At 54.3% G+C, this 12,020-nt stretch overlaps 1 protein-coding gene across 2 annotated transcripts; it reads right to left on the bottom strand.

The window, feature by feature from the left end:
• Positions 1-1,560: 1,560 nt before the first annotated feature.
• Positions 1,561-11,901, bottom strand: DNAAF8 (dynein axonemal assembly factor 8). 2 transcript variants are annotated; one of them, XM_070779600.1, is made up of 10 exons: positions 11,566-11,901; positions 10,304-10,445; positions 9,783-9,911; positions 8,148-8,633; positions 6,535-6,652; positions 4,394-4,658; positions 3,582-3,710; positions 3,095-3,181; positions 2,006-2,277; positions 1,561-1,925 (listed from the first exon to the last, which is right to left on the bottom strand). In XM_070779600.1, the coding sequence occupies exons 2-9, from the start codon at positions 10,409-10,411 to the stop codon at positions 2,010-2,012; spliced, it is 1,590 nt and encodes a 529-aa protein (XP_070635701.1). In that variant the 5' UTR covers positions 10,412-10,445; positions 11,566-11,901; the 3' UTR covers positions 1,561-1,925; positions 2,006-2,009. The 2 variants fall into 2 exon arrangements, with proteins under 2 accessions (XP_070635701.1, XP_019843628.2); XM_019988069.2 differs by having other exon boundaries at positions 4,517-4,658.
• Positions 11,902-12,020: the final 119 nt, after the last annotated feature.

Here is a 12,020-nt window from a genome sequence, read left to right as displayed (position 1 = left end):
CCTGGGCTCTGTCCTGCATGTTCACTGGGGCCACCCAGTTGAGGGATGGCTTCTCCCTTCTGGGCCAGCTTGTGGGGCACGTAGCGTCCACTCAGATCCAGCCACGTCAGTGTCGCCAACGGCCCACCCACCTGCCCCTCACAGACTCACTTCTCACATCCCGTCTGCTGCTGGAGGTAGCTGCCCTCTGCCAGGCCTGAGAGCTGGGCCAGTCCAGTGCCTGTTCCCTGACGTTCTCTGTCCTGTAACAGGACTTCACGTTCTAGATGGAGACTCAGACCTGGGAGCTTGAAGCACCTTGTCCAAGGGGCAGGGCCCACTCTCGGCCCTCACCCTCCTGGCCTGCTGCTTCAGCAGTTAGCAGAGTTGAACCTGGGACAAAGATTTTGTTTTCTGTCACTGTTATGGAAACATCTTGAGTGAACTTACTGCCATTGAAAAGGGTAGAGAGAGTAGGGGAAATGGAATTTTAAAAACAGCCATTGCAGGACTTCCCTGGAAGTCTAGTGGTTAAGACTGCATGCTTTCACCGCAGGGGGCACAGGTTTGATCCCTGGTTGGGGAACCAAGATTCTGCTTGCTGCACAGTCTGGCCTTCTGCCTCCACCCCCACCCCCGCCCCAGTAGTTCTTGCTCTTGAGAACTAGTGACTGGTGGAGGCTGTGTGCCCAGTGCCTGAGCTATGACCGTGCTCTGTGCGCCTTGGAGTGGAGGGTGGGGGCCTCCGCAGCGAGGAGAGGGCCTGGGGGCCCCCGGTGATAGTAGGCTGGCTCCAGTCCCTGCAGGACAGGCTCACCGAGGCCTCGTGTGGCCTCGGAAGCCAGCTCACATCTGACTTGTAATAAAAATGCTCCTTGTTTTCAAGAATGGGGGCTGCTGGTGAGGCCCCCGTGGCAAGATCAAGTGGAGTCTGTGGCCCCAATCTTGGCTGCCTGTGGCTGGGCAGGGCCTGCTCTATCTTATGGGGGGCTGGGTGGGAAGGGGGCCCTTGCCCACCCTCAGGGCCTGGCAGCCAGTGGTGACCCCAGCTGAACGCTGGAACACATGCCCAGAGGCCAAGGGTTGTGCTGGGCTGCCTGAAGCCTTGGCACAGGGGGTCCAAGCTGACCACTCTGCTCTTCCCATGGGGCAGACAGGGCGGAGGGGCGCTGAGACCTTGAAAACAAGTTGGAGTCAGAACAGAGTTGTCACAGAGTAGGGCTTCAGCCTGTTGGGAGCAGCTAGGCCAAGAACTGACAAAAGGACTGAAAATTGGTGGCGGTCGGGAATAACGCTAGGAAAGGGTTGGTGAGGGAGACGGCAGAGCCTCCTCAGCTCTTGCTGGTCGTCCACGAGAGTAGGCATGGGTGACAGTTTCCAGCGTTAGAACATTCATGTTCTGTGTTTAAAAGTCAACCCACCTTTACTTTGGAAGGACCCTAGAACATGATTATATACGTGCCGCCTTTGTGTCTTGGTTAAAGAAAAAAAAGCAAATTTCAGTCCACCCTTCCATCCAGACATCTGTGTGTGTGTGTTGTGGTTTGTTCAAAACAGCCAACATCAAGGACCCAGAAAATCAAGCTAAGTTTTCCAAGACCTTTTCAGCCCTGAAATTCTCTAAAGAAGTTTTACTTAAGTTTTGTAGTTACAAGAAAAACAACAAAAAAAAAACCTTGTATGATGGAAATCAATAAATGCACATTAAAGAGGAAAAAAAATGCAGAAATGGAAAAAGCTGAAAAAGCACCCTAGTCCCACCGTCAGAACAAATCCGTTGTCTCCGTGGTGTTCCCTCCGGCTGCTTTTTGGAGGGTGTGGGGCCGTGTGACACGTCTGCTGTATGTACAGGTCTGCACTGGTGTCCTTGCCGTGAGTGCGTGAAGATGTTCTGATTGATTTCCAGCAGAGGGCTGGCAGCAGAGCCCCAGCTGGGGGTCCCCGTGCTGCAGATGGAGACGGGAGAGTGAGGGGACCACCAATGCCTTGGTGCTGGTGTCGAAGGCAAGTCAGATCACCTGCTCACCTCCTCAGACCCGAGGCATCTGCAGTTGACCCCAAGGAGGCACCAGGCCTCCCGGGCTGTCGCTGGGACGTCCCCCTGCGGGTCTGGCCTGTGTGCCCCTCTCGGCCCAGAGCGTTACGTGTTGCTTCACCCCAGGGCTGGACCCGGCCGGATCTCCAGGGGCCTGAGCCTTCTGACTGACAGGACTCTTGCCGGCAGGCGGCTGAGGCCAAGCGGACGCCTCCCGAGATGCCCTGAGCTGCTGGAGGAGCCGACTCTTTCCCGTGCAGTCCCTGTGACACGGGAGACGTGACCGCCATCAGCGCTAAGTGGAGCCAACCTCCCAATGCTGTGCCACAATATTGGGGTACTGTGCCCAAAACAGGACACCAGCAGAGGGGAGCCAGGGTGCTTCCGGAGTGTGTGCCTGGTTCTCAAGACACTAAAGAAATCAAGACTGCGGCCTCCCAGCCCGCGCTGTCACACAGCACGTCAGCACATTAAAGGCCTCTGGGAGGACACCTGTGTGGCACTTCTCAACCCCAGTTCGTCTCCCCTTTTTGTGCCTGGGATGTCCAGCCACACACCACGTGGGAAGAAAGCTGCAGTGGACTCTGACACTCCTAAAGGGCAGAATCTGCAAGGTCTGGAAGTCCAAAAGCGACAGAGACTGCCAGAGCGCGTAGTGCAAATTCACCCCACGGCCCTGGGGTGGCCTCTGCTCCTCAGAGACCTGAGCCTTCCCTGAATCTGACGTTTCACTTAGTTGACCTGAGCCTTTCCTCTCTGGCCGTTAACCAATCACGTAGTCCCATCCCTACAATATCTCTTCACCTCTGTTGCCATCACTGGCAGGGAGCAAGTCAATTTGTGGAGCTATTTTTCAGAAAGAAAATGTAATCCCTTCTTGAAACCAAGCTAAGGCATCCTGGGGGTTGTCTGGAGGGGAGCAGGTCAGGCTGGGCTACCCTGCCAGCCTCCCAGAGCAGCCCACACCCTCCTGTGCAGGCTCTGTGTGTGCAAGATGCTGAGAGCAACAACGTTAGAAATTCGAGCTGGGACCAGGTGAGCATCCCCGCCTGTGACGGTGAGGGGCGCCCATGCGGTTACCGTAGCCTGGCTGGGCCCTGCGGGTCTCTCTGAGCTGCTGTCTCTTCCGCCTCCTCGCTGTCAGAGGAGCTGGAGTAGGAGCTGGAGCTGCGGGCAGACGAAAGGTGGGTTCCTCTGGAATCGCACAGTCTACTCTGGCCAGGCGTGGCTCCCGCCAGGGACTTGGAGCACCCAGGGCTCCCGTGTGACACAAGGCAGGAAGATGGGCAGCCAGCCAAAGCCGCAGGGCCAGTGAGCTTCCTGCAGGTGGTGGAGGGGTGCGGCCAGGGCCGGGTACCCCAGCCTCGGCTGAGTGAGCCCCCTGTGCCCCAGCTTCCCCACTCCCTGCAGGGAGGGCCTGTGGCTGTGGCCCTGTGGGACTGTGGGCCAGGCTCAGTTCCTGGCTGGAAGCCCTTCTCCAGTGAGGAGAGCTCCCAGGACCTGCTGTCCAAGTCCCCTTCCTCCTGAAGCAGCAGGTCCGCCGCAGGGCTGTCAGCGTTTTCTGTACCTCTCCAAGGGCTCCTGGTCCGAAGTCTTCGTTGGCCGCAGGTCAGTGAATATGGTGGGAGGCTCTGCCGGGTTCCTCAGCTGCATGTCCTGGGCTAGCGCCTGGAAGCCCAGCTCCCTGGAAGCACATCTTGGGGGTGGGGGTGGCTGAGTCACTTCCTGGTGGTCACTGTGAGCTGCCCGTGCTGGGCTGAGCACCCCTGTGCAGGACCCTGAGAACAGCCCTCAAGATTCAGGCCAGCGCTGTCCAGTGGAACTCTGAGTGGCGCCTAGATGTTCTGTGTCTGCACTTTCCAGTGTGGTAGACACTCACCAAAAGCTATTTAAACTTGCATTTAAGCTAATATAAGTTAGAAATCCCATTCCTCAGCTGCACTAGCCATGTGTAGCCAGTGGCTACTGACTGGACAGTGCAAAGTCCTTTCTACCGGACACATGGGTTGTCAGGGACAGAAGCCTGCTTCAGCTAGCTCAGGCAAGAAAGGGAATTCCTGGCTCTCAGACTTCTAAAAAGGGTGGGACCACCAGAGTGTCGGAAGTTGGGATGCAGCTGGGCCTTAAGGGACCTCAGGGCCCTGTCCCTACCTCTGCCCACCCCATCCCCCAGCTGACCTGGCTGGGGACAGGTGCTTGGGGCTAGCCCAATCAACAGTGGCCAGAGGGAGAGGGTCCTCCCCTAGGGAGGATTCCCATGGGGTGGGAAAGAGCAGGTGCTTTGGGGCCTGAGTCCCAGCCCTGCCACTTATGTCTGGGCAAGTCAACCTCGCAGCCTGTCTCCCCCTCAGTAAAACGGGGGGTGATAGTAATACTGACCTGATCACATTCTTGAGATGAAGAGAAATACACATCAGGTGCCCCGCCTTTAAATCAAGGCACCATAAACGCCGAGAGAAGCTACCACTAGGGAGGATGGGGCCAGGGGCCAACAAAGCCCACCTGCTTCCGCTTTCCCGTGGCCGGGCTTCCCGGGCTGTATCAGCAGGCACTCTCCAAGCAGAGGCGGCGGTTCTGGACTGCCTGGCACACAGGAGGCTCAGGCGTTCCATGAGCCGGTCCTGGGTGCTGGGCTCGGTGTGGTCTGCAGAGAGGGCGAAGGCAGCTTGGTGGGGACACGGCCCCCACTTTGACCCACTGCAGCCTGAGCCTCAGGACTCCTCGCGTGGACGTGCTGGGCTTATGCACAGAGAAGTGCCAGGGGCCCAGCCCACCCTCTGCGGCTCACAACCTTAGTGCGGCCCCCTCCAGCTCAGCAGGGTGAGGGGCCCCTTCTTTCACAAGCAGGGAGCTGTGTGCACCCCGGGAAGCAGAGGTGACCACGTGTTCACAAAGTAGTCTACTTCCTGGCTCCTGTCTACTTGTCAGAGGGAACCATGCTTAACAGTTCTGTGTGTTTTTTCCTTTTTTTTTTTTTTTTTAAATAGCAACAGGGGGAGTTTCCCTGGTGGTGCAGTAGTTAGCCTTCCAATGCAGGGGTGCAGGTTCAATCCCTGGTAAGGAAGCTAAGATCCACGTGCCTCCTGGCCAAAAAACCAGAAACATAAGAAATAAAAAATGCAAACAAACCCAAAACAGAAACAAAATTGTAACAAATTCTATAAAACCAGCCCACATCCAAGAAAAATCTTTAAAAAATTTTTTTAAATGGCAACAGGATCATCCTCTATAGGTTTTTTTGTTGTTATTTTTGCCTCACTTGGTGGGACAAGACTGAGCAACTTCACTTTCACTTTTCACTTTCATGCTTTGGAGAAGGAAATGGCAATCTGCTTCAGTGTTCTTGCCTGGAGAATCCCAGGGACAGGGGAGCCTGGTGGGCTGCTGTCTATGGGGTCGCACAGAGTCAGACACGACTGAAGCGACTTAGCAGCAGCAGCAGCAGCAGGTGGGATGTGGGATTATAGTGCCCTGACCAAGGATGGAACCCATGCCCCCATGCAGTGCAAGCGTGGATTCTTAACCTCTGAACCACTAGGAAAGTCCCCCTCTATAGACTTTTTTTCACTGAATATACTTTATATCCTTCTGTGTTGACATAGATGTGTGATGATAGATTGTAGAAGTGGAATAGCTTAATTAAAGGCTTGTGTGCTTTTAAATGAAGAATGGGGGAGTGGTAAAGAATCCACCTGCCAATGCAGGAGATCCCTGGGTCAAGAAGATCCCCTGGAGCATAGTGGAAACCGACTCTAGTATTGTTGCCTGGAAAATTCCATGGTCAGAAGAGCCTGGTGGGCTGCAGTCCATGGGGCTGCAGAGAGTGGAGCAGGAGTGAGACTGAACGCACAGCACACAGACGGATAACAGATCCTGCTACACTGCCGCCCCAGCGGGCAGCCACCGAGGCCCTCAACCCTGCCCCGGAGAGTTTCTCCATATTGTGCTCTAAGAGGTCAAATTACAAACAAAACCCTTTTTAAAAGGAGCCTTTGCTCTGGAACCAGGGGCTGGAAATTGCACCTTCTTTAACTCAGGCCTGCTTCCACTTGCTTTTATGGGCCAGAGTGTCCAAGAGGGATGGGAAACTCTTTTAGGAAACTGCCCAGAGCCAGGCCACAAGCCCAGTGAAGGAGTTACCCCTGGCTTTGTAAACAGAGGCAGTGGAAGCAGGATTCTGTTTAGGAACTGGCTGAAGGGGGCACAAAATGCAGGATTACTTGGCTTCCAGAGGGAAAGAGGAAGGCTGAGGAGGTGGGAAGGAAGGAAAAGGCAGTCACATATATAGCGGGTGGATGAATGAGTGCATTGGTGAGTGAATGAAAGGATGGATGGATGGGTGGATGAAGTCTAGCGTCCTGCGTGTGTGGGAAGGTGAGGCCTGAGCAGCACAGAGGCACGGCAAGCTGCTGAGGTGACCCTGCCCAGCCCGCCTCCCCGTTTCACTGGGAAGCCCTGGAAGGAGCCGCTTGTGGAGATGTACTGGCCCCCCACCCCATCCCCAGGGCTCAAGCTCAAACCTTGGCCCTGGAGGCGGCCAGCTGCCCACCACGCAGCTCCAGGAGCACCATCTCCCCGGTCCTCTTCTCGCCCAGTCAGACTCAGAAGGACTTGATCCAAATCCCACTCTTCAAGTTCCTGAAATAATTAAAGCAGTGATGATGAGGCTGCCTCGGGATCCCAGGAACAGGAATTCTGGATCCACCGAGGCTGTCCCGGGGCAGAAACCAGGGTTGAGATGAGGCGGCTCACTCACCCACCCCGGCTCACCCACCCCACACATAGGCTTTGCAGAATGAACCACCCCCGTGAAGGTGGGTGGGGCCTGCCTTTCTTGCCACCCCCTTTCCTGTGCCTTTTTGGGGGCAATACTTCTATTTCTGGCACAAAGACATTGTCTGGCTTGGAGGAAGCTCAGTGTCAGTTTAAAACTAGGTTCAGACAGGTTTAGAATGTTGGGAGGTTAGAACGTTTTGCTTCTTTAAGAAACACAGCAGCAGTTGGGATTGGAGGGCTTGGAAGAGGGCTGTGGGGGCGGTGATGCAGTGGGCACAGAGATGTTAATCAGGAGTAAGGATGTCCTGTTAAGACAGGGGCTGAGGAAAGAATGGAATTGACAGGAGAGAATTGGTGAAAGTGACCTCCAGGTACACTTGATGCCAGTTTTCTCTAGGTTGTTACGAAAATCTGTCAAATAAGGCAACAAAGATAATTTTGTGATGTTTCTATGTCATATGGGGGCATCTTCTAATGAGCCCATCTTTCTCGGGGAGGGCTGGTTTGACTGACCAGGGCTCACCTGTTTGACAACTTTGTAAAACTGAGAAATGCAAGAGTTTTCTTTTCCCTCCATTGGAGCAGCTAAGCCCAAAGGTACCGGTTCTGTTGCCCCATTGAGCCTACTCTACTTAGTGTAGCAATTTAATCTCCACATTCCCCACTCCCCTGTTGAACAAAATCCGTTTCTCACGATCTCTTTGAACCGGCTTTGTCATCTTGCTGGTTCTCGTGGATGATCTAAATAATAGCGTTAATGGGGGCTCACTATTTGTTTGAGAATAAGGGCTTGAACATTTTCAGATGCTGCTTTGTCACAGTCTGCTCTATCTTCTATGTCTTCAAGATGATGCTTGGGATGGGTTTTTTCTTTCTTTCTATTTTAAGAAAGCTGGGGACTACCTGCTCCTCCCTGTTCACTGTAACTCTGAGGATTGTCTGTCTGACAGGTAGGACCTGCTTGCCTGACGGTAGGCCTGGTGCCGTGGGCCTGATGTCATTGCTACGAACTGAATCTGTGTCCCTCCAAAATTCATGTGTTGAACTCCTAATCCCCAGTGTGATGGTATTTGAAGGTGATGAGGTCACGGGGGTGGAGCCCTCATGAATGGGATTGGTGCCCTTAAAAGGAGACTCCAGAGAGCTCCCCCTCGTTCCAAATGAACCAGGAAGCATGCTTTCAACTAGACACCAAACGTGATGGAGCCTTGACCTTGGACCTCCAGATTTCAGACTGTGAAAAATTAGTTTCTGTTGTTTAAGCCCCCTGCCCAAGTCTATGGGACTTTTGAGGGTAAGACAGGTGTAGTGGGGAGGACCACCACCTCGAGGAAGCCTGGGCTGGGAGCACGCCTACCTGGAGGGAAAGGACGGGCAGACACCCTGGGGGCCCCTCTGAAGGCACCTCCACAGCGTCGCAGGCCTTCTCCTTCCCTCGGCTCGCGTCAGGGCAGGCTGGGTTGCGGCCGTCCCAGGTGACTTTGTGGAGGATGTCTTTCTCGATCATCTTCCTCCTCTCCCTCCGCAGGGCTTTGCGGCTGGCTGCATCTGAGCCTTCCTGAGCCTGTGAGGCCGCGCCCAGGGGCTCTGTCTGCAGGCCTGCTTCCTGAGGGGAGCGGGTGGCCTCTCCCTGAGGCCCCTGGCGAGGACTCTGTGACGCACTGGTGTTGAGGGTCCCACCTGCATCATCATCCTGCCGTGGGGGGGTCTCTGCAGACATCCTGAGAAGAGAGCTGCTCTTGCTGGGGGCCCTTCCTTCCAGAGGGGCCGACTCCTGGGGCCGGGGCCATGCGTTCCACTCACCCCAGGGCTCCATGGCGGATTCTACAGGCACTGCAGCTAGCTAGGCAGGAAACAGGTGTTCCTGGTTAGCAGCCTCCAAACATCCCTCGGGGGCGGGGTGGGGGGGTGTGTGGTAAGATGCGCAAGGAACATAAAATCTGCCATGTCAACCATTTTTAAATGTACAGTTCCGTGGCATTGACTCTATTCCTAATGCTGTACAAACCATCCCCACTGTCTATTTCCAAAGGTTTTTCATCACCTGGAACAGAAACCCTGTCCTCCCCTCCCCCAGCCCCTGGTGAGCTCTCATCTACTTCCTGTCTCTATATTTGCCTGGTCCAGACATTTCATAGGCGTGGAATCACACAGTATTTGTCTTGTGTGTCTTTCCACTTGGCTTCGTGTTTCCAAGGCTCCAGTGTTGTGCTGTGTGTCAGGACTGCATTCCTTTTCATGGATGAATTCTATTCTGTTGTATGGATACACTTCATTGTATCCATATTGTCTGTTGTTTATCCAGTTGTTTATCCATTTTGTCTGTTGATGGACACTTGGGTTGTTCCACCCTTTTCGCCAGTGTGCACAGGTGCAAGTGGTTAGAGGTAGAAAAGACAACACCCAGGCCTCAACCCCCGTGAGCTAGTACAGGCTTTTCCATCCCAGGTTAAACCATAATTGTCTGGAAGAGTAACTGCCGAGGTAATTGTAGAAATGAAAAAAACACAAAATTAAGTGAAGTGGATATGGTTCCAACTGAACTAACCAGGGCGCTTGGCAGCCTTGGCAGTTTTCCGGTTTAGAGTTATTTCAGGTGTATTTCTAGGCATGGCTGGGGGTGTGGGTGACTTCTGGTGTGGACATGCCCTGGCTGCATGTGATGACCCTGGGTCGGTGCTTGCACTCAGGACTGTGTGTGGTGAGGGGTCAAAGGGAAGAGCAGGGGGTACAATCAGAAAATCATGTCCCTGCCCCCAGCTCTAAGCGTTCTGGGCTCCTGGGAGCATGACGTGCACAAGGCCAGTAGATGTCTGGTGTGTGAACTCCTTGGGCTGTACCTGGAGAAAGGCCCAGGTGATGCTAGACCGGAGGCGTTAATCTCTTTAGAACCACACTGCTTTAGAGCCCAGTGAGGGCCAGGAGCACCCACACCCTATTCTGACGGGACAGTCCAGGGTTCATGGACCCCTGGAGCCTGCATTTAACAGACCTCAGGAGGAGACCCAGAGGAAGTGACCCAGGCCCCAGCGGGGTCGTCGGCCAGTTCCTCTGACAAGTCTGGAATCAGGACAGTTTGATTTCGCTGGAAGATGAACAGCTCCTCGTCCTCGCAGTCTGACTGTGGACAGATGAGAAGGCTTTGGGTTAAACGGCCGGAGGCAGAGCCAGGAGGGCCTCAGCTTCCACCCACCTGCCCTGCCCCGGGCTCTCCGACTGTCTGGGGGGACCAGTTCTCTTCCAAAGGGCCTTGCTGACACCGATTTCAGAGGCTGACTTAGAAATGGGCTCAGCAGCACCACCTGCTGGAGGTGAGATCCAGGACACCCAGTTCTGGGTTACCTGCCACCGGCTAAGCCCAGTTAATGCCTGGCACAGAATGAGCAGGGCAATGAGGTGACAGCTTGGTACTTCACTTACATGACACAGAGCTCTCCGGTTAGCATCGTGTCTGTCATGGGAGGAAAGGACAGTGGGGGCCTTAGAAGATGTCGGAAGAAGGTGCTTGCTTACCGCAGAGGAATCAGAGTCCAGAGACGGGAGCTGGTGCTTGACGGCCTCAAGGATGGCATCCCAGGGGTTGGGCAGTGAGGGCCGCCCATCTTCATCAGGAGATGCCATGGGGTGCCTCTCAGCGTACCATCATCCAAGGAACCTTGCAGAGGACATGGAGTGAGGTGAGGGGGGTCCCAGAGACAAGGGTCCAGAGCTCAGGGTGCTGACTTTTCAAAGCATACACATACCATCCCTTGCCTTGGGAGGTGTAAACAGATTGGGGGACCACATACCCCATCTCCCTTCTAGTTGGCAGGCTCCTGTTACTGAGTGCCAGGCACTGTGCCATCATGTACTGTGTGTGTATGTCCGCGTGCACAATGCAGGATGGAGCCACAGATGAATGGATATGATGATAGTTTACAATAATATGTAGATATATGTACTTGATATGTGGGTATATGGATATGTACAGAATGATACATATATATATAGATATATGTATAGATATATGATACATATAGATATATGTAAACCATATATGTCCAATATAACATAGATACTATTATTATTTACAGACAGAATTTGTATCAAAGTCAGAGGGGATTTCAAGCCACTACTTTTTACTGCCCCCTTACAAAGGAACAGAATAGACATTTTGGAGTCCCCAGAACACTTTTTTTGGAGTTGACACTCAAATTATCAGGCACTTGGCCAACACACCCCTTTTGTATCCCAGAGTCTTAACAGACCCCCTTCAGGGGTCAAGGAGGCTTAGAAATGTGGGGTGATGGCACTTTAGAGCTGGCGTCTTGAGAGTACTTGCAGCCTGAGAGGCCTCTGTCACTATAAAATGGGAAGAGGACACTCCTGCCCCAGCCCTGGCCCCCAACAAGGGAAGCAGCAGGCGAGGTGAATGGGGGCTTTTTGCTTTTTCTGTGCTCACAAGAGTGGGGCAGGAGCTTGGTGTACCCTGATCTGGGAACAGAAGGGCAGGTCTCGTATATACATCACATGATGTTCTCCGGCTGCAGGGCAGATCAGAGGGCAACAGAATCACCTGGTTGAAGGGGACAACCAGAAACTCTTAAGTTCTCCAGGAGGACAAGGTAACAGAGGAAGAAAAGGCATTACAGGCTGCGGCAAGAGCACCTAAGAGCTCAGAGGAGTGAAAAGTACCCAACGTGTTGGGGAAAGAAATTTTCAGTTGCTGGAGTTTGCGGTGCAAACGGACCAGACCGTGAAGGGTCCTGAACACCAGGTTGAGGAGCGTCGCTCACCGAACGGACTGCCGAAGGCTACGCGAAGCAGCAGCCCCAGTCCGGCAGAATCCTGACGGTTCCTCCACGTCCGTTTCTTGGCTGCAGCCCGTTAGCCCCGCCCACCGCCGGACCGCGGGTTGTTATGACAACTGGACGCCACCGTCCACTCGGGTGGGGCTTTTAAATTCTAAAGTTCGGAAACAGGAAACCATCGCGCGTCCTCCCACCGATTTCCCAGCTCGTTTCCCCAGCCCCCACCCCGTCCACCACCCAACATATATCTCCGCAGCTGCGGCCTCGGTCTCCGCCTCTCTTCCCGGCCTCGACAAGGACGAAAACGGCCCGCCGCCTTTTCGGTCGTGTTCTCCTGCTTGGGCAGCGGCGCGATTACTGAGGCCGTCGCCGCCTTCGGAATCCCGGCTCCGCAGTCTTACATCACTGGACGGCCAACTCCTTCCCACCCACCCCCCCGC

Source organism: Bos indicus, chromosome 25 (genome assembly GCF_029378745.1).
Source record: "Bos indicus isolate NIAB-ARS_2022 breed Sahiwal x Tharparkar chromosome 25, NIAB-ARS_B.indTharparkar_mat_pri_1.0, whole genome shotgun sequence".
Taxonomy (NCBI): Eukaryota; Metazoa; Chordata; class Mammalia; order Artiodactyla; family Bovidae; genus Bos; species Bos indicus.
The sequence above is the reverse complement of the archived record's forward strand: the minus strand, read 5'-3'. Positions and strand labels throughout refer to the sequence as shown.

Bases quoted from the DNA above. Each gene is read 5' to 3' on its own strand.
- DNAAF8 (XM_070779600.1), bottom strand. From the start codon at position 10,411: ATGGCATCTCCTGATGAAGATGGGCGGCCCTCACTGCCCAACCCCTGG. The intron at 4,659-6,534 runs GTTTGAGCTTGA...CCCTCTCTGCAG, and splicing joins TGGCCGCCTCCAGGGCCAAG to ACCACACCGAGCCCAGCACC. The intron at 3,182-3,581 runs GTACAGAAAACG...GTCTGCCCGCAG, and splicing joins GACCAGGAGCCCTTGGAGAG to CTCCAGCTCCTACTCCAGCT.